The sequence below is a fragment of the Drosophila melanogaster genome, chromosome 3L, assembly GCF_000001215.4.
Source record: "Drosophila melanogaster chromosome 3L".
In the NCBI taxonomy this organism is placed as follows: Eukaryota; Metazoa; Arthropoda; class Insecta; order Diptera; family Drosophilidae; genus Drosophila; species Drosophila melanogaster.
In genome coordinates, this window is record NT_037436.4 from 13,098,322 (window position 1) to 13,118,077 (window position 19,756).

General features: G+C 41.8%; 1 protein-coding gene and 1 long non-coding RNA gene across 3 annotated transcripts; one reads left to right on the plus strand and one right to left on the minus strand.

The window, feature by feature from the left end:
* Positions 1-3,177: 3,177 nt before the first annotated feature.
* On the minus strand, positions 3,178-3,629 carry lncRNA:CR44554 (long non-coding RNA:CR44554). Its single transcript, NR_124916.1, has one exon. It is a non-coding gene; the product is annotated as a long non-coding RNA:CR44554 (long non-coding RNA).
* Positions 3,630-15,949: 12,320 nt separating this feature from the next.
* Positions 15,950-19,756, plus strand: trn (tartan). Of its 2 annotated transcripts, none has more exons than NM_079331.4 (2): positions 15,950-16,425; positions 16,868-19,756. In NM_079331.4, the coding sequence occupies exon 2, from the start codon at positions 16,977-16,979 to the stop codon at positions 19,188-19,190; it is 2,214 nt and encodes a 737-aa protein (NP_524055.2). In that variant the 5' UTR covers positions 15,950-16,425; positions 16,868-16,976; the 3' UTR covers positions 19,191-19,756. Both variants share the same exon structure in this region, with proteins under 2 accessions (NP_524055.2, NP_001261796.1).

The following is a 19,756-nucleotide window of genomic DNA, read 5'->3' on the forward strand; positions in this document are numbered from 1 at the left end:
TGTGCCCAGAGCTTCAGCATCTGGAAGAGGAAGTGGGAGCAGGCACTCACAGACAATCGCCGACACAGAGCCGTCCAGAATCCGGAGTCGGTCTGTCGACGTCGTCGTCGTCTTCGTTGGCGGTGGCTTCAATGTTGTGTCGTCAGCCTCAACAAGCGTAAAATATTCTCAGAATTGCAACAACTTTGGCTCCGGCTGCAGCAACAGCCTTTTGGCAAAATTTCGAAGGCAACAGGAGCGCTATGTCTGTAACGCTCAAGCATATGTGCCCCACGTTGGGCGCCAGTTGTTAGAAATTAGCATTTGAAGCTTAAATACCTAATAATTAGGAAAATCCTTACCATAAATACTTCATTTAAGACCATTTTAAATTTGGCATAAACCATGTCTGCAAAATAAGTTAATAGAATGTACCCAAATGTTTTAGTTTGTTTATCGTGGAACCCCAAGTAGATCTGCTCATCTCCCTTTCCCAAATTTGTAGTCATGGCTTACTCGTATCGTCGACCCCATTCCCACATTAGCCGCTACCGTTTCATTACCGAAAATCTTCTCTTCCCGCATTAGAACAACAATCGATGGACGACAGCCACATCGACAATATGGCCAGCTATGCATAGCACGATGTACACCCGTTCCCCCTGATTACCAGTTTCTAAGCAGAGCTTCTACTACTGCACCATCTCCATCTGAGCACTTAACATTTTCGGGCTTCGGTTGCATGTTCCGTCGTGTGCTGAATGTTGCATAAATAAAGCGCAGATCACACGCAAACAAAGCTGCAGCAGAAACCGTAGCAACACAGTAGAACCACCACAACGGACAGTGACACGGACACGGACAACATCAAAGTGTTGACTTGACATTTTGAACGACATTTTAACCTGTTTAGCAGCAGCGTCCGAGCCGAGTCCACAGCCTTAGCCCAGAGTTAGAGCCGAAAAGCAAACCAAACAAGCGTGGCCAAAGCCAAGTCAGCGTGCCATGCCAGTTGGTCGCATCATAGCCGAAAGTTGGCAAGGGGGTGGGTCTGGTTAATGGGGGATTAGTGGGGCCTAGAGGGGGCTAAGGGGCGGAGGATGGGGGGGGGGCTCAAAAAGGGGCCAAATGAGACCAGCGAAGCAAACAACATGCCATGCTGCAATCCGAATGACTGCACGCTGTTTGTTAATGCCCTTTCCCCTGGGCTAAGCGAACAGAATCACGCGGAAACCAGCGGTAAATGCTCTGACCACGCAAAGTGTAGATTGCGTCATATTTAGGTTCTTAGGATGGTCTAGCTTCAGATATAAAACTTAAAATTTATTAACAAAATTCCAAAGAATACGTGTTCTCACAAAAATAGTTGTCGAAAATTTTCTGAAAGCATTAAAAAAATTTAACAATTGAAATTTCTAAAAACCATATATAAGATATGTTTTTTGAAAACTTATTATATTTGGTGGAGAACTCTCTGTATTTTAAGGGTGGTTAATAAATAGAATATTAGCTTAACTATTACTAAAACTAATAACAAATTGTTCTGTGCTGTTCTATACTTCCCAATTTAATACCGGAATAAAGCCGATAAGATAGGGTATCTAAAGTGATATATTCCCAATGTGCACTTACCTTGTTCTCGCTGTTGTTGCTGCTTCAACTACGGCTGCGGCTTCTGCTGTACCGAGTATTCGGGCGATGATGACGCCGATTCGTTTTGGACCATGTTGTTGACTCGCCTGGCTGGCTGGTTGTTGGTTTGCGAGCTGGTTAGTCGGCTGGGTCGTTGGGCTCTGTTTGAGCTGTTGTTAATTTTCCTAAAATCAAAGCAGAAAATGCACAGGAAATGTAAACCGTTTTGTGGTAATTCCAAAACACGACGACTCCGATGACGACAAACTGGAAACTGGAACGCTTTTCAAGAAATTGCATTTCAGTCTTTGGCCCTTGGCCATGTTTGGCCAAAGCATACAAAGTGCTGGGCTTGATGGCCGCCTTTATGTGTTCATCTGCTTAAGTCAAATTAAAATATTAAAATTTATGAACGTCTCTGGGCAAATGTTTGCTCCAACCTGATTATACCCCTAAAAAACGGGGAAAAGACCAAAAACAAAAAAAAAAAAAAAGGAAGGAAAAGCGAATCTTGCAACGTGCATCTCACCTCGAAGGAGGAGTAGCTGCAATGGAACCTGCTTAAAACGAGACCTGGCCTCGGCCCCTCCTTACCCGCCCATGTGATGTGGCGCAGATGATAAATAATCCACGCAAATCCCTCGCGCTCCCCCACCTGCGCCATTGCTCATCCGGCAGGTGCAAATCGCATGTGACAGCCAGACACTTAACTTTTGTGCTCTCCGAGTGGCTCAAAAGTGCTCGAGAGCTGCTGCTGGAACTTGGATCTGGGCTCTGGGTTCTGGGTTCTGTATTCTGTGTCCTGAGTCCACAGTTCTGGCCTAATGCAAACACGTAAGCCAAACGCTGACCAGGTCGAGTCCATGGACTCTGGTCGCTCAGCCCGGTCATTTTTTATCGCATGTTAATCACAACCTTGTGGAACTTTGTTTACCATCCAGGCTGTCTGCTTACCTGCCACCTGGCGAAACCCTTTTTGTTGTGCGGAATTCCTCCTGTGTATTTATGGCTACACTTTTGCAAAGGGGTACAAAGTATTCATTGTAGCTTGGGTAAGGATTAATACAAGTTACAGTATTGGTTCAGCTAAGTATCTATTTCTGCACGCTTTTAATGAATTGTCTATTTATTATTTTCTTCATATATTTTTACAAATGATTATGTATTTTAATACATTAAATTTAAACAGTTGTATATTATTTAATATCAAAGATTTGGTTAAATAAAAAATGTAAAGCTTGCTGGTCAAAGCAGTATTTGTTTTAAAATGTTAAAAACTACATAATAATTTTTGAATAAATATTTATGTTTTCTATAATCCTATTGAAAATTGAATTAATAAGCCAGCATATGCTCTCCACTACATACATTACATCATCGTTATTCCCTAGTCAGGGTATTTCATAGCTCAGCTAACCAGACTTAATCCCATGTTTGTTTTCTTTTTCTTTTTGTATGCATATTTCCAGCTGCTTGGCTGTGCTTCTCATAGACTTGAGCCTGCTCTAAGTGAATGCAATTAAAATTGACGTTAATCTGCTGGAATTCTGATGTTTTGTCATGTTTGCGCGCTAAAGATGTTATTTTGTTTTGACATGCTCTTGGCCAAAGCCAGCTTGGTGTGCCATGTAACCAGCAGCCAGGTTCGCTTCGTTTTGGCCAGGATGGAATGGCTGGGCAACATGGTCGGCAAGGAGTCGTTCCGGGCTCGAGACCCGACTTCCAACTTCCAACTTCCCAACTTGCCAGCTCTGTGTTGTCGTGTACATGTAGATCAATCTATCTAACTAACGCGCCTGGTGTTTGCTGCCCGGCTGACTAGCTGGCTAGGAGTCTTGGCCATGGCTTGTTATTTAAATTGTTATATTATTTGTGGCTGGCTGAGCTTGGGAACCCAGGCCAGGCTCACTGCTCGTCTCCGGCTTGTTATGGCTTAACTTTAATCGAATTCGTCTGGCGTCGGTGTTTGCTGGATGTTTGCTGGCAGGATTGTGGTATCTTTTGGTCTCTGGTCTGCTTGCCCTTTTATGGCCTGTTTTGTAGTGGCTTAAAGACATGCAGTAAATGTTTATGATTGCTTACTTAAATCACTTATTAAATGCTTTTCCCTGCTTCTTTTATTGCTTAGCCATAAATAAACTATGGCCTGGCGATTAAGATTATGTCGACCGTGCAGGGCTTACCTTTCAGATACATTCAGATGGATTAAACGACCAAATTCAAAGGGAACAAGAATAAAAATGTTGGAATTCTGAATTATACAATCTTGGAAAAAAAGTTTGCCCTAACAAAGCATTTATTTGATATACTAAACTGAATTTAGAATCTCACATACTTCGACAACAAGGTATCAATCAGAAACTTTTGAAATTGTATCTTAAAAATGAAAAAAAAAAAAAACAATTTTCCCATTGCTTTTCTAATTATATATAAAATATTTTTCCAGCCAGGTTTTGTAGCTCGATTTAGTAAGTCTCATTTGGCGCAAAACTGAGTACATTTGTATTGCCCTGGAGACCATTCGTGGACCACACACTGCCAAAAAAGGCGATCACAAAAACTGGAGGAAAAGAAAGCAGAGCTGAGCAGCTATAAATCTCAAGCTACTATCTCAATGCACACACACTTTTAGCCATTATTACTGCAACATTAAGACACCCAAATGGCTAGGCTTTTGTTGGCAGATCCCAAAGCCAGATGCTAGGCCATAACTGCCATTAACATTGGCACTTAATTTACTTTTAGCCAAAAACCGAAAACCAAAACAAACGCAAACAGACAAACAGAAGCGAATACACAACACACAAAATGACGCACTGCTATCTTATTATATTTGGCCAACAATAAGGAGCCACGAAAAAATACAATGAAAAATAAAAATATATACCAGGGGAACAACAATTAAAACCATTTTCAAGCAAGCAAACAAATGGCGCAGAATGGGAAAAAGTCGCATTCCCATTGTCCGGCAAACCTCCTGCGCTTATTTATTGGCGTCCTGTCCAGTTTGGACCATTGTTTGCTGTCCGGGGGGAAACGAGGCCAAGAAAAGGAAAGTAAACCAGGCAAAAAGGCCACCAAATAGGATAGAAAGAAAGTAGCTCAATCTCCTTCGTTCTCTCGATATCTTAACAATTTTCAATTTTAGCTTTTGTTCTCGAAAGCAAACAATTCGAGAAACAAGATGAAAGCAAAGCGGTTGGAACTGAAGGATACCCTATAAAAATGTGCGGTACATAAACAAAACTTTTTAATTTGTTTAAAGTCTTATGCTTGATGCTCATTATGGAAATCATACCCACATTCTACTATGCTGAATTCGAATTATACCATAAACTATACTTAACTTAAGCACCAAATTCAGTTTTTAAAATAATTTAATTTAAAACGAAGTTATTTTATAGACGCTATATACCCTATAACTAAGCGGTACGATTCCAGGGGGACAACTAAATCTAAGTGCCTTTATCCTCATCATCGCGACCTTCTTCAATGCTCGTATACGCATTCTGTGGTAGGTCCTTTTCTTCTTCAATGCCCGACCCATCACTTGATTTTAATTTAATTTGATTGCATTTCTAAAGCAATTTCAATTCTACTTTAATTCCTATTTTTGAACCCATAAATAATTGTCTAAGCGCACAGGCGTGAATCGCTTTACCCCTTTGTTTGTGCTGCCCGAAATAAAACTCATAATTTTTGTCAAATTCAAAATGGTACTTTGCTATATATAGTGGGGTACTGGAATTTTAGTTTTGGGGAGTTTTCAAAATTGATTTCCGGTGGAGTTCTGCTCGTTGCGCTTCGTCGCGGAGACCCAGGCGTTAATGATCTGCAGCATGCGCCGTTGAGTATCTGACAGATACTTTCTGCTATTGTCAAATGCTTGTCATGCTTCAATGATTTCATAATTTCCCCCACTGAGGAAAAAGGTTTGGCTGCCGTTTTGCTGAATTAAAATGTAATTCTTAATTAAACTCACTTAAAATTTATTGTTCGTTGAATAGAACTTACAGGAGGCATGGGCCATGAAATTGTTCAATTTCCTGTTTGAAAGTTAGACTGCTGATTGAGACATCTTCTTTAAAGAATCTCTAAAAAAACAATGGAACTGGGCTCTTTTTTGTGAATATAATTAAGATGGAACCCCCTTGGAATTTCTTTTTAAATAATTCGATTGTCAACCAGAAACAACCGACCGATCTATCAAGAGCAAAACTGTGACTGCATTTTATCTATTTGTCAGGTCGTTAAGACAGACTGACTAACCATCCCAACTATTCCAGCCATTCTGTTGTCCGACAGTCTATTCCCAGGCATTCAAGCATAAAACTCGACAGGAAGCAAGTCATGAGTCCCGAAAATAAGACGCACAGCCAAAACAGATGACAGATCGTTCAGGTATTTTTACATCATTGATATAATTAATCGCGGGCCCCGATATTCTCGAGCTTAAGTCAGCGAGCTTCAACTGTCAGCACTCCTCCCATAAATTACAATATATTATGACATCATCTTTTCCTTGTCGCCCTTGTCTACAGGATTACCCCGGTGCATTCGGCTCCGTTTCGTTTTCAGTTCAGTTTTGCTGCATAAATTTTACATGCCGCCGATCTAGATACAGATACAGATATAGATGCATGTGTGCCAGGCGGCGTAATATTTCCTTGCATTGAATTGTCAGCGCCTGCTTACCTAGTCATAATTTAGTGCTTCGACAGGGACTTGCCTCACTGGATTTTCCCTCCACCACCCGTCCATTCCGTCCATCTCTCAGGCTGTCAGCACTTCCCAGCTAGCTGCTAGTTTATATGGCTGCAAACATGTGCATGATACATTTATTATCTATGCATATCCTGGCTCTGATTGTCGTCTCGGCGCTTTGAACTTTCCTGCCTCTGTCGGGTTTTTTTTTGTCTTACCTCTGACAGCTTCTTCTGCTGGATTCAGTCCCCAACATGGGTTTATGATTTATTTGGTTATTATGGGTGATTAGTTGGCATTTGGGGGCTTCTATATCGGACTTATTGAGCTGTCAATTTTGAGACAATTTTAATTCATGAATTTTTGTACTTAAAAATTATGGAAACGATATGAATTCAAATATCATTAATTCCAACCCAGACACGTTTCAAATTTGAGAGATTAATAAGCAAATAAAGTGTTCACAATTATAAAATAATGCAACTTCAAAATAAAAATATTTTCATTAAGTAAAATATTATTAACATTTATTCACTTTTTTTTGTTTATATTTTTTATACTAAATCTTCCTGAGAACTTTCTTTCAATTACCAAATTCTGCAACCTAATTTAGTTTCAATATCTCATCAAGCTGTCTCACCCAAGCAATTAGCCTCTCATTTCACCGTCTTGTTTCCAACCAAATTGTCTCATCATGATCTTGGCACTTTGGTGCCCATTAGCCTTTCTAAATTGCGGCCAAGAAGAAGCAGTTCAAAAATTAATTAAAACTTCTGTCTCGAAAACGATGCCTGGCCAGAGATTATAAATGGGTAACAGCAACAAACTCGACAAAAAAAATGTGCCACACACCAAAAAAAAAAAAAAAAAAAAAAAACAGAACAACAAAATACTACTTTAGAATAACTCATTACGCAATAGCAGGCGAACATCTTTATTACACCTAAAACATTTAAAAGTAATTTACAACGGACATTAAACCAGAAAAAAGAGACGAGAAATGGCCAAAAGTCAGATGAGACTGGACCCCCAAAAAGATACACTAAGTACTTGAAGTGCGCGGCAATTAACAAATTTCAACTGAGATAACAGGGCCAGCGAATCAAGTTGCCTACGACGTGGTCAGTGCAGTCAGCTTTTATGGTGACGATTAAGTTGTGATGATAACGTTTTAATTTACCAGGCCGACCTACAGCAAGGATGGCAGGACAATGTCCGCGACCAGCCTCCGATTCTGGGGAGAACATAAAACCGGGTTTTATGTCCCTGGGATGCAGCTGAAATCTCGCCGAGAAACGTACATACATATGTACCTCCAAAAGACCAAAACCCAACCATTGAAAGCCGAACTGAAAAACTAAAGATTTGTGGTCATTGATTGTGTGCGCACACACAGAGATTTTAATTTTCTAATGAAAGATAAATGCTCTCGAGATAGTTTGATTTCGGGTCTCTCTGGTTTCCCCGTCTTGGGCCACATAAATTTTCACTTGCCTCGGATTGGTTTCTGTTCTAAGGAAACCCAACTGGGCTGCACCTTTCTGTTCCTTGGTTCTATTCTTTTTCATATGCATTGTCATTGATTATAATAAAAATCAAAATAAGTTGTAATTTATATGGGGACAGTTTTGTTTTTTTTTTTTTTTTTTTTGGCCCCACCCGTTTCAGGGAATCCAAGTGTTTCGTTTTGATCGATCAAGATTTTTTGGAGAGCGGAGGAGTTGCTGCCAGTCATGGATTGATTTATTTATTGTTGATGCGATTCATTCATTATTATTTAATTAAGCCGCAAATGAGTTTTGTGATTGAAATGAATTCGCTGTGAATTTTAATTCGTTTTTGATTGGCTGGAAGAGGAAAGATTATCCGACTGCAATAAATACTCAACAGCTTCCAATCAAGCGATCTCAATGGAAAGCTATGAAACGCCTTTAAGTAGAATTCTCCCATGACTTCTGCAAACAAACCAACAAAATCTATCTTCTTCACAGCCCAATGAAAAGAAAACACACAAAGCGAAAACAATTTCCACCTAGACCAGCCCCTACTAAAAGAAAAATGAACTTAAAGATACGTTTTAGGCAGACAAAAGGAGAGATACAAATGCGAGGCCATAATCAGAGTCACTCAAAGTTGGAGCGGGAGCCATTTGTATCCTGTTTAGTTGATAGCCAAGAACTACAATTAAAGAAGCGCTGCTCTTGGAGCCCCTTGGAAATTGTGTGCGAAAAGGCGATGCAGTAGAAACGCTTTCCAGATGCGTATTAAATGATAAGGCCACAAAAAGGTTGTGGGGGCCACCATCCCAGACCGCAGACAAAGTTGCGATGCGGATTGCCGACTCTCCGGCAAATAATTGCAAGTTGCAAACCATTTTTGATACGATTTAAAACACAGACGCAAGGCCAAAAGGAGGCCCCAAATTAATACCACGTGCAAATTTTTAACCCCAGCACCCGTAATTATTTTCCATCTTGCTCTCTCTCTCTCTCTTCCTCTCGTCCATTTGATTTATGCTATCAAATGTTGAACAGTCGATCCTATAGCCTCCTCTATGTGTAGGAAGGGCATCCGCGGGGGAAACAGGTAATAGCACAATCCGCAGAGAATGCATTTCCGAATCACTGGCAAAAGTTACAGCAAAATGAGCTGGAGCGACTACCAGTCGGACGGACAATTCTAGATGAAGCTGCAGATCTGGCTAGAGATGGCTCCATAAACCTGAAGATGGTTATCAGTAATTGCCGTGAGAGATGGTAGATGTAAGTACTAAAAGATAACTGATATCGAATTAAACTCATGTTGTAAATTAGATTTTTTAGTTTCCATTTGCCATTTCATGATACTAATCCTAGAACTGCACTTATGGGAACAATTTCAAAATTATATTCTAAATAACGTTCCAATCACGAGCACATCTCTGAAAGCTGCAGTCATCCAGGCGAATGTGTGGCGCTGGTCAAGAGGATTCGTTCAGAGGCAGTTTGGGAGGAAAGGGAAAATACTGCCACACAGTGCCACACTTCGAAACCGAAACCAAAGCCTGAGCTAAAAACGTTGCCTGCCCCGTTGGCTGCGTGAGAAACACACCTGCCCGAGTGCCCTTCCACTTGCCCTCTACCCCTGCACCTGTATCTGTATCTTGAAGATACGTTTATACTGCTTTTGCCCCCGGGGGAACTGGGTGTTTGCACACGCATCGCTGGCGCTGTTGCTACTTCTACTCAGGATGTTCAGTCCGATTCTCTGTCTGAATCCGAATCTGGTTTGGGCTTTGGGCATTTTTGCGCTGCTGCGTAGCTGATTAACCGAAAGGGTTCGCTCAAACGACTGGAACCTGGTTAACGGGCATGCCCGACTTGGCTAATGCCACTTGACACCCGTTTGAAATGACAAAAAGGCGGCCAAGAGGTTAAGCCTAAGCCTCTAACGTGTCGGGAATTTATGCAAATTTAAATAAATAAATCAAAAAAAGTGTATATACATTATAAAATTATTACTTTTTTTATTTTCTATATCTCTATTTATATTTTAATTAAAATAAAATTATTTCACCATGTTCATTTTCTGCACATTCACATTTTAAAAATACATATTTACCACTATTGAAAAATTAAGTCATTTCTAATCCCATTAGTTGGATCTTCCAATTTCCCTCCGTTCCTAATTTAACTACAAATTGGTTTTACGGAAAGTTTCACAGATCAACAGTGGACCACTTCCTCTGTTTTAACGTCCAACTCCATAAATTCTCCTCGAAATATTCCACATATCTTCGATTTGTAACTGAAACCTTCGTGAAATAAAGATAGATGATCTTTAATGTTGACCACTTTGCATGCGATCTGGATGGTTAACTCATCTCTGACAGGTTGAAGAACTCACTTTCTTTGCAGCACAGTTCCGCCCATATCGAATCGGTCAAAATCTCCATCTGAGCATCTATAGCCCACACTTTTGATTTCCCCGAAATGTGACTCAGAAGATTCAAAGACACACGGAAAAACAAACTTAGATTTCCAAAACGATTAGGTAAACTTGCTGGGGGTTCGTACCGCAGTCGAAGGTATTTTGGGAAACCATTTGGGGCGATTCCAGGGAAATGGAAAAAAAGTGAGGCGCCAGTTGAACATGGATTTTCGAACGAAATCTTTAACCACAGGAGAGCGGCTGCCCCAAATAATTACCTCAAGAGCTGGCTTTCAATTAATAAATGACGTTAACATGCTGTCAAAATACAAATGTGAAATGCCTGATGATCTGTGCACCAGCCAGCATGTGTATCGAATGTATCTCACAGGTCTATGGAGACACGCCGAAGTGCAAGTCCAGACTTCATAAATTATAATTTGCCCGGGCCATAAATAGCCGCCAGCAGTCTTGGACACTTTGACTACCGATTATAATCAATCTTAGAGATGGATTTTGCCCAGACAACGAATGAATGTGGCATGCCACGGCCGAAATGATAGACGCACAAAGCTTTGGTAATTTAAAACGCGCTGCACTTCGGTTCGACTAGGTCTATGTCTGTGCATTTTCCTAGGACAGGGAGCGATCACGCAATGGATACCCAGATCTTCAAGCTGGGTCTTGGCTAGTAGCTGTGAACTCTCCACTAACATGTGTCCATGTCCATGTCCAGTCTTTTCCAGTGGCTGTTGCTCCTGCAGCAAGATGAATTTGCACGGTGATCGGTGCACTGAGAAATGTTAACGTTAATATAACAATAAAAAATATAAAAATTTATTTCTTCTTCAACAAATAGATATCATCTATCAACAAATAATAAAATAGGCTGGAATAGAAATCTTTATTATGTTTATGCTTCCTTGTGATATACAACATTTAAATTATATTATTAGGAACAACAGTTAGTAACTGTTTAAAATAATATAAAAACGTCTTTTGTTTAGCCAGAATTTTTAAGAATTCCACGCCATTTAACAGCAAATTTTAATTTGTAACTACAAATTGTGCTCAGTGTCTGCTTGGCTGGCATGCAAAATAGGCGCATGCAAACATGTGTCTCCGCGTTGTCTGGTTGTCTGTGCCCAACTGCAACACGCATTTATCTGCGGCATTTATCACGCATGGGGCAGCGATCCACTCCCTGGACTCTAGACTCTGGTCACTATCCAGCGACTTCTGTCTCCCGGCTTTTGTCCCATGTCCGATGTCCAGTGGATGGCGAGATGGCAGCCATATCAGGTTGCCGCTGGTAGATAAGTCGAATGCGATATGCGTATCTCATAGATTTGCCACAAGACGTCAGAGGATACGTCGCTTCTCTGCTGGCTATTTTTGGCCCTGGCTTGTTGCATAAACAATTTGTGGCTTTTCCTGTTGCGGCACACGTTCGTTAATTTTTTTCTCCTTCCCTGTTAGTTTTCCCCGTCTGTTTGCATTTTGTCTAAACAAATCTCGATTGATAATTTTGCATAAATTATGCGAGCCAAATGAAATGAGATGGGGCCCAACTGCATCTCGCTGCGGATACGGGCATTCCTGGCCCGATCTTTATGTGACAGGATCAGCAAAGGAAACAGATGGAGGGAGCAGGAGATAGAGGGGCAACAGCAATTGATTTGCATTTTCCGGTCGGCCAAAGGGAAGTCGCAAAAATAGTTGGAAAGTTTCTTAGTATCTTAAAGATCGTTTTGGGTGTTACTTGGATTACTTGATTTGCAGTTAAGCCAGAGGATTAGAGCTTTGTAGCTCAATATATTTGTATGTGATCATTTCTAGTTTAATATACTTAAGTTGACTGTAGTAGTCTTTTAATGTATTTAAAAAAAAAAAGTGCATTGTAGACTGAATAATTTTATCGACTTTAGGTTACTGATTTAAACTCCTGAACATGAACAGAAAATTATATAATATTAACAGTGAGATTATTATTTTTTATAGCGCGGTGGTATAAATTGTTCTATTAAAATGTAGGTCGAAAAACTTTCTTTTAAAGTTTCCGGCAGTTTACTTTTGATAGTAACCACCAACCGGCAGTTTTTTAAATCTCACAGCCCATTTGACGATTTCTCAGAGCTTTCCCAGCAGTTACATCTGGTTGCATTAGCGGCAATGTGAGGCAGGGTAGTGCTGCAAGATACTTCTCAGCAGTATTGCAAGATATCGGGGAAAAAATCACAAGTCAGCAAAGCGTTCACACACAGAGGGAGTGAGATGGCAGTGTGTTAAGGTATTTACTTACTGTGCCATTGCCATTCGATTTAAAGTTAACCTCTCTGGGGGGGGGGGGGGGGGGGGTGATACACACGGAAGGTATTGTGCCTTTGTGCCCACTGGGCCCCGGTTCTTAAGTCTTTAGTCTTTGGTCTTTCGTCTTCGGTCTTTTGGTCCATTGTGTGCCCACTTCCGCTGCTGCTTTTCTTCTCATCATTCTCGTTCTCATTGCATTTAACGCTCATTTCTGGATTCATTATTTATTGTGATGCCTCTAAAAACGAGTAGCCGAGGACGAAAAAAAAGTGTGAAGCTGGATGAATGGTGAGCTGCCGAACAATGGACCAGTCCTTCCGGTTTCAGACTCAGTTCGAGTTCCAATACGGATAGTATTCCTCTTTGCACATTTTGGAATATGATTAATTGCCGAGTCAATTGATATTTTATTGGTCTAAGAAGTTGCCTCCGTCTCAATCTATGCGGAAGTTGCATTCGCACCGGAACTGTCAGCGGCTTAACGTTCTCGATCCCTGAGGCCTTGTTAAAATGTTTGCCTCGAATGCTGACAAATGGGTTGTGCCGTCGCTTATGAGTCGGACAAACATCAATTGGAAGGGCAGCTGGTTAAGAAGTAGTGAAACAACCGGCGAAAGATTTAACAACACATGAAACGGGTAGCCGACGTCGCGACTGGCAAACAAACAGGGCCAAGTACAAGACTCGAAAATCTTTAACCCGCTGCAACTAACAAGTTTCTTGTTAAAACAACGCCGGGCCAATAAAACAACAACGGTCTAAAAAGAAGCGGCGCATGCGCACCCATATTGAATGTGGCATATTTATATGACTGAGACTTCGTCAGCTGTCCGTTCCCATAAGTCACTTCTCAGGAGACTTCGAGCTCTTTGTTTGGTCAAAGTGCGTTATGTTTGCCGTTCAGATAGCCGGCGATTTTCCCCATGTCTGGCATTATTCCGGTGAATATGTAAGCACCATTTTTTCAGGGTTCGGCACAAAAATGGGCACTTCCTCGGATGTGAACTGAAGGTTTAAAGTGACTAGAAAATGGTATAATAACTTAGTCAAAAATCCAAGAAGGATATTGACGCAGTGTTCTAAGACAGCTAAACTCATAAGCTTATTAAAACAAAGATATTAAATAAGAGGAGATATATATTTCAAATTTTCCTACATTTTAGTTTTCTCTATACTATATACTATCCAAAAAATATTTACATTTATTTTTCTCTTTTGCTGCAGCGATTCGACAGTAGTCGTAGCCCTTCACCAGACCTTGTTTTACCTAATTACACAGAAAGCTGCTTCCCCAGCCATTTCGTTTCTCCCTCTAATTGTTTAAGTGCTTTTAGCGTTTGGCCAAACAATTTTCATATGCAATTCGGACATCAGTCGCAGTGCAAACAAACTGAAAGAGTTAACAGAAAGCATAAAGATGTGTGTGGTGCACCTCGCCTTTATTTTAAGTTGTTGGATTTGGGTTTTATTGCTGGGAAATTCTCACACATTGTCACAAATTGAGAGGGTAGATTGAGGCTTTCCGATGTGTAACGTGAGAGCTGGGGTCCAAAAGCTTGTGGCACCTGACTAGCCCAGCTTGTGGCACATATATAAAAATAAAAACGCAAACTTCCGTTAGCTGCATGTGCAGCAATCACTGTGTGTTTCGTATCTGGTTTTTGAAAGGAAACTACGCAGTCTTTACCTATGTAGAGCACTTTGGCAGTTTACAAGCCAAAGATACTTTTCTTACAAGCCGCTGTTATGGCAATTTGTTTGCATTTCCTGCATTTGTATTCAAGTTTATTATTATACTTCGCCAAAGCCTTTCTCTAAGAAGTCAGCAAAACTGTTTAATTTCTTGAAACAGATCTTTAAAGGCCTGCAATTTTATGAATGTTTCATCAAAGAGCAAATGTAAGGTTTTAGTATGAGAACCAATAGTTGGTTTATTATTCAAAATAGGTTGTGTACCCCATTTAATAATGTAGAAATTGAACCAACAATTTAATTTAGATTTCAGTTCAGCAAAAGAGTAGAAACGAAAAAAATGTTTGCCAACAAAGTTAGGCAAATCAAATTTTTTTACTTTAAATAAATTGTAAAGACGAGTTTTGAAATACATGTTTAAAGGCTAAATTTATCTCTCTTGGCAACGAAAATTTTCCAAAACTACTTCTGTCATAAATTATGTATATGTATTTATTTTCTCTCAAAGGCAACAAATCAAATTCATAAAATCCTATGGTCAAGCAACTATTAACAGTTGCCTTGGCTTTCAATACGCAAAGATGCCTCAAATTTGGGTAATATGGTATAAATTTAACAAGTTTACTTATTGGTTAGTTTATGAAAGATACAGAAAAGCAGTCGAAAAAGATTTGCATCTCGGTACGATAAATAAATTTTGTGTGCGAAATTCTCGGAGACGGAAATATGCCAGTTATGTCGGTGGGGCAGGGGGGCTTGGCTGTGGAAAATGTGGAGGAAAACCGCATGCCGTAAGGCCCGGAAAATGTGCCCCACCCCGGTCCCCTCTGATCCAGCAACATATGTTGGCACAAAGTTATGGCCATTTAAAGTTGATTTTCTTGTTGTCACAGTTGTTTTTTTCCCGTTCTTTTTTTTGTGATTTTGCCGAGTTGTAAATAGTTGTTTGCTCTGCATGCCAAGAATGAGAAATGCATCTCAAATGTATCAGATGACACAATATTTTTTGAGAAATACTCGAGTGCAACACTTTCGTGTCCTCGAGATACAAACTCGCAGATACAAAAATATCAATTTCAAGTGCGTCACATTTGGACTGTAAACCGCACTAAAAGGCTCCACTTAGGCCAGGACATGTCTGCGGCCCATAAATATCCATCTAGCTCCTATTCTGCGTAGGACTATGTACTTTTTATGGGGTCTTAATTATGCCACAGCACTTGGGCTGTTTTAGTTTTCTCTTCAGTTTTGTTTTTTTTTTACTTTTTTCGTTGACTATTTCAGTTCTAGTTTTAGGTTTTATGGGCGACAGCATTTCGTCGAGGACGTGCGGCTCGTTCAACGTGTGAGTTGCAATTGTCGGAGAGCGAGCCTGGATATATGGGGCACGTATAGCCAGATAAATGAGTGGAAACTTCGAGTGAAACTCGCCACACTGAGTTCTCCATCGAGAGAGACAACTAGAGATACATTTGTATCCGACACTCACAACCAGTTCCGACTACCTGCTGGCGGGTTTATCTGAGAGAACTCGCCTTCGCAAGGCCGTCTCGCCTCAGCCACGCCGCTCTTTTTACCCATGTCCGATGCAGCTGCCAGCCACCACCACCACCACCACCATCTCATACCGCTCAAACGGCTCTGTTACCGCTCTGTACCGCTCAACCACCCCGGCAAAAGTGGCCAGCCGAGGTATCGTTTGTGCAGCAGGCACTTCGTAAAATCAGTGTAGTTCGTTGCCTCGTCGTGAGCGGTTGTCTGCCAGCTATAGAGACCCAATTGCGACCAAGTTCCTCTCTCTTACCAGAGTTGGTAACACGAAATACGTAAATTCAAACGGAAACCCGTCGAACGCCTAACAACAACTTGAAGCGTGCAGTCAAAGCGAACCATTGGATTATCGCGCACGTTTCACAAACAATCAGCAAACAAAAAAAAAAAAAACGAAACAAGCAATACAACAAACCAAAATTTTAATTTTGAACAACACACATGTTTTAGTTGAGCAAATGTGACAAAACAAAAAATTGGCTATTCAAAATATTTTTCCAAAAGTGAAACAGTGAAAACGCAAACACATCACAAAATACAAACAAAAACCGAAACACTGCATTTTGCATTTTATGTTCTGTTCACCAACGATTTAATCTGCTGAAAACTAAAAATTGTTGCCAAGCAATCATCAAAGAAAAACATTAGGTAAGTTTCACTTGTGGCATACAATGTGCATTTTATAAAAGTGCTGAAAAAGTGGAATATTGTGGAAATTAGAATACCGGAAGAAAAGTTTCAACAAAATAAAGTTAGGCTGCCAGAAAATATAAAATACGAAAAATATAATTGGAACATTTTAATTTTGTTCAGTTAAATTACTGACTTTAAATATTTATTGAGTTTGAAATTTCTAAAATGAGAATTTATTAGGACCGAAACATTAGCAACTTAATATAGATTTTTCCAACACCAAATCTAAAAATATATCCAATATGAAATACTTGTGAAAACATAAAAATGTTTGCTTCAAGAACCCTGTAAATTTTAATCAATAGAAATAGTTCCACGAAAATAGGCTAATTAACCGAACTCACAGAAAAGACAGAAACTAATTTTGAAAATTTTTCCCTCGTTTGTCTACCCGCAGCACTATGGAAAACTGAAAAAATCAACAGAAACTCTGAAAGAATTGAAACAGCAGCACAGAGCGAAGCAAACCGAAAGACAGAAATCAAAAGAGAATCAGAGATCCCAAGATGCAGCGAAACATGATGATCGCCTTCGTGGGCATCTGGTGCATTTTGGCCAGCATTGGTGTGGAGCCTGCGGCGGGCTTGGCCAATTGCCCGCCCGGCTGTCAGTGCGATGATAATACCCTGGTGGTACAATGTGGCGAGGGCCAGCTGGACGTGCTGCCCATTGCTCTGAATCCATCCATCCAGCGACTGGTGATTAAGAGCAACAAGATCAAGACCATCGACTCGTCCATCCAGTTCTACGCGGAGCTGACCTTCCTCGATCTGTCCTCGAATCACCTGATGACCATTCCGCAGCGCACCTTCGCCTATCAGAAGAAGCTGCAGGAGGTGCATCTGAATCACAACAAGATTGGGCAGATCAGCAATAAGACCTTCATTGGTCTGTCGGCAGTTACTGTTCTGAATCTGCGTGGTAACCAAATCTCGGAACTTCACCAGGGCACCTTTACTCCTCTCCTGAAGATCGAGGAGCTGAATCTGGGCGAGAATCGCATCGGCTATCTGGATCCCAAGGCTTTCGATGGACTCTCCCAGTTGCGCATCCTTTATCTGGATGATAATGCCTTGACCACCGTTCCCGATCCCGTGATCTTCCAAGCCATGCCCAGTCTGGCTGAGCTGTTCCTTGGAATGAACACCCTGCAGAGCATTCAGGCTGATGCCTTCCAGGACCTGAAAGGACTTACTCGCCTGGAACTCAAGGGTGCCAGTCTACGCAACATCTCCCACGACAGCTTCCTCGGCTTGCAGGAGTTGCGCATTCTTGATCTTTCCGATAATCGTCTGGATCGCATTCCCTCCGTGGGTCTCAGCAAGCTGGTTCGTCTGGAGCAGCTGTCCCTGGGTCAAAACGATTTCGAGGTGATCAGCGAAGGCGCATTCATGGGCCTGAAGCAACTTAAACGCCTGGAGGTGAATGGAGCTCTTAGGCTGAAGCGTGTGATGACCGGAGCCTTCAGCGACAATGGTAACCTGGAGTATCTGAATCTATCGTCCAACAAAATGCTTTTGGAGGTTCAAGAAGGTGCCCTCAGTGGGCTGTCCCAATTGAAGCATGTTGTTCTCAAGGCCAATGCGCTGACTTCCTTGGCAGAAGGTCTGTTCCCGTGGAAGGATCTTCAGACTCTGGACCTTTCCGAAAATCCCTTGTCCTGCGACTGCCGTGTGATGTGGCTGCACAATCTGCTGGTGGCCAAGAATGCCAGTCAGGATGATGTCTCCGAACTGCTGTGTGAGTTCCCCGAACGTCTGCGCGGTGAATCCTTGCGCCATTTGAATCCTGCTATGATGGGATGCACACATGCCGATCCTCGCAAGCAGGCCTTGATTGGAGCTCTCCTGGTGGGATCTGCTGCCACGATTACCGCCTTGGCTTTGGTTCTGTACCGCTGCCGTCATAAGATCCGCGAAACCATCAAGGGCGGTCTGTGGGGTAACTCGGCTCTGGGCCGTAAGGAACGGGAATACCAGAAGACCTTCTGCGACGAGGACTACATGTCGCGCCATCAGCATCATCCCTGCTCCCTGGGCATCCACTCCACGTTCCCCAACACCTATACCGCACCTCATCATCCCGGAGCTACCCATCACTATGGAATGTGCCCGATGCCTGTCAATGACCTGGGCGCCATCGATCCCCAGCAGAAGTTCCAACAGTTGGTAGTGCCCACCGCCACAATGATCAGTGAGAAGAAGCTGAATAACAACAAGGCCCTGGTTTCACAGGGAGCCATCGACGACAGTGCCTCATTTGTGCTGCACATGAAGTCGGCCACCATGGGTCGGGATGTGCATCAGCAGAATCCCCAGCTGAACCACTATACCAAGCCGCAGTTCCTCTCGGCCACGGCTACAGTTGGTGATTCCTGCTACTCATACGCGGATGTGCCCATGGTGCATGGCGCCCCGTTGGGTGGACCGAATCAGCCGCAACTGCGACTGACCCAAGAGCACTTCAAGCAGCGTGAGCTATACGATCAGGAGATGGGCAGCGAGATCCTGGACCACAACTACATCTACAGCAATACCCACTACTCGATGCCGTTGGAGCAACTGGGTCGCAGCAAGACGCCCACGCCGCCACCGATGCCACCAGCTTTGCCCCTGCGGAATGGACTGTGTGCCACCACAGGACGCAGATCCTTCCAGCAGAAGTCCGCCTCTCAGAAGCAGCAGCAGAACAACAACACCCTGCGTCAGTTCACGCACTGATCCTCGACCTATCGACGCAGGCAGCTGAGCATCTATGCTTAGTAGTCCGCTGCCCAACACTGTGATGCCAAAACCCCCAAGAAGCCCACTAAAACCACTCACTCCCCTCCAGACACAATTAGCGTGTAGTTAGGCGTAAGGAAAACATTGTAGTAGCTGTAATCGAAATACAACCTAGGCATTAAGTCAGAGAAAATCTTGCCTTGTACATACTTAACTTTAAAGCACTCTTTCGAACCTATAGAACACTGAAGGATCTCCAATTCTATCAGCACTTTGCCAACACTACTGTTTTCCTCGTCCCCCTCCGAACATAAGTTAATCGTAGTCTTTAAGATGAATTGTAAATGATATACGAGTTTAGATAAAGACAACAAGCACTGAGAGTCAACGTAAGCTTAATTTTAACTTATTTAATTTATTGTTAAATGCAAAATCGTATCAGATGCAAACAACTATTTATGTATTAGTTAGAACAAGAAATTTATGCAAATTTAAGCGACAAAACAAAATATCAAACGAAAACAGAAAATATACGCAATGAAAACAAAACTCATTTGAAAACT

Bases quoted from the DNA above. Each gene is read 5' to 3' on its own strand.
- trn (NM_079331.4), top strand. From the start codon at position 16,977: ATGCAGCGAAACATGATGATCGCCTTCGTGGGCATCTGGTGCATTTTG.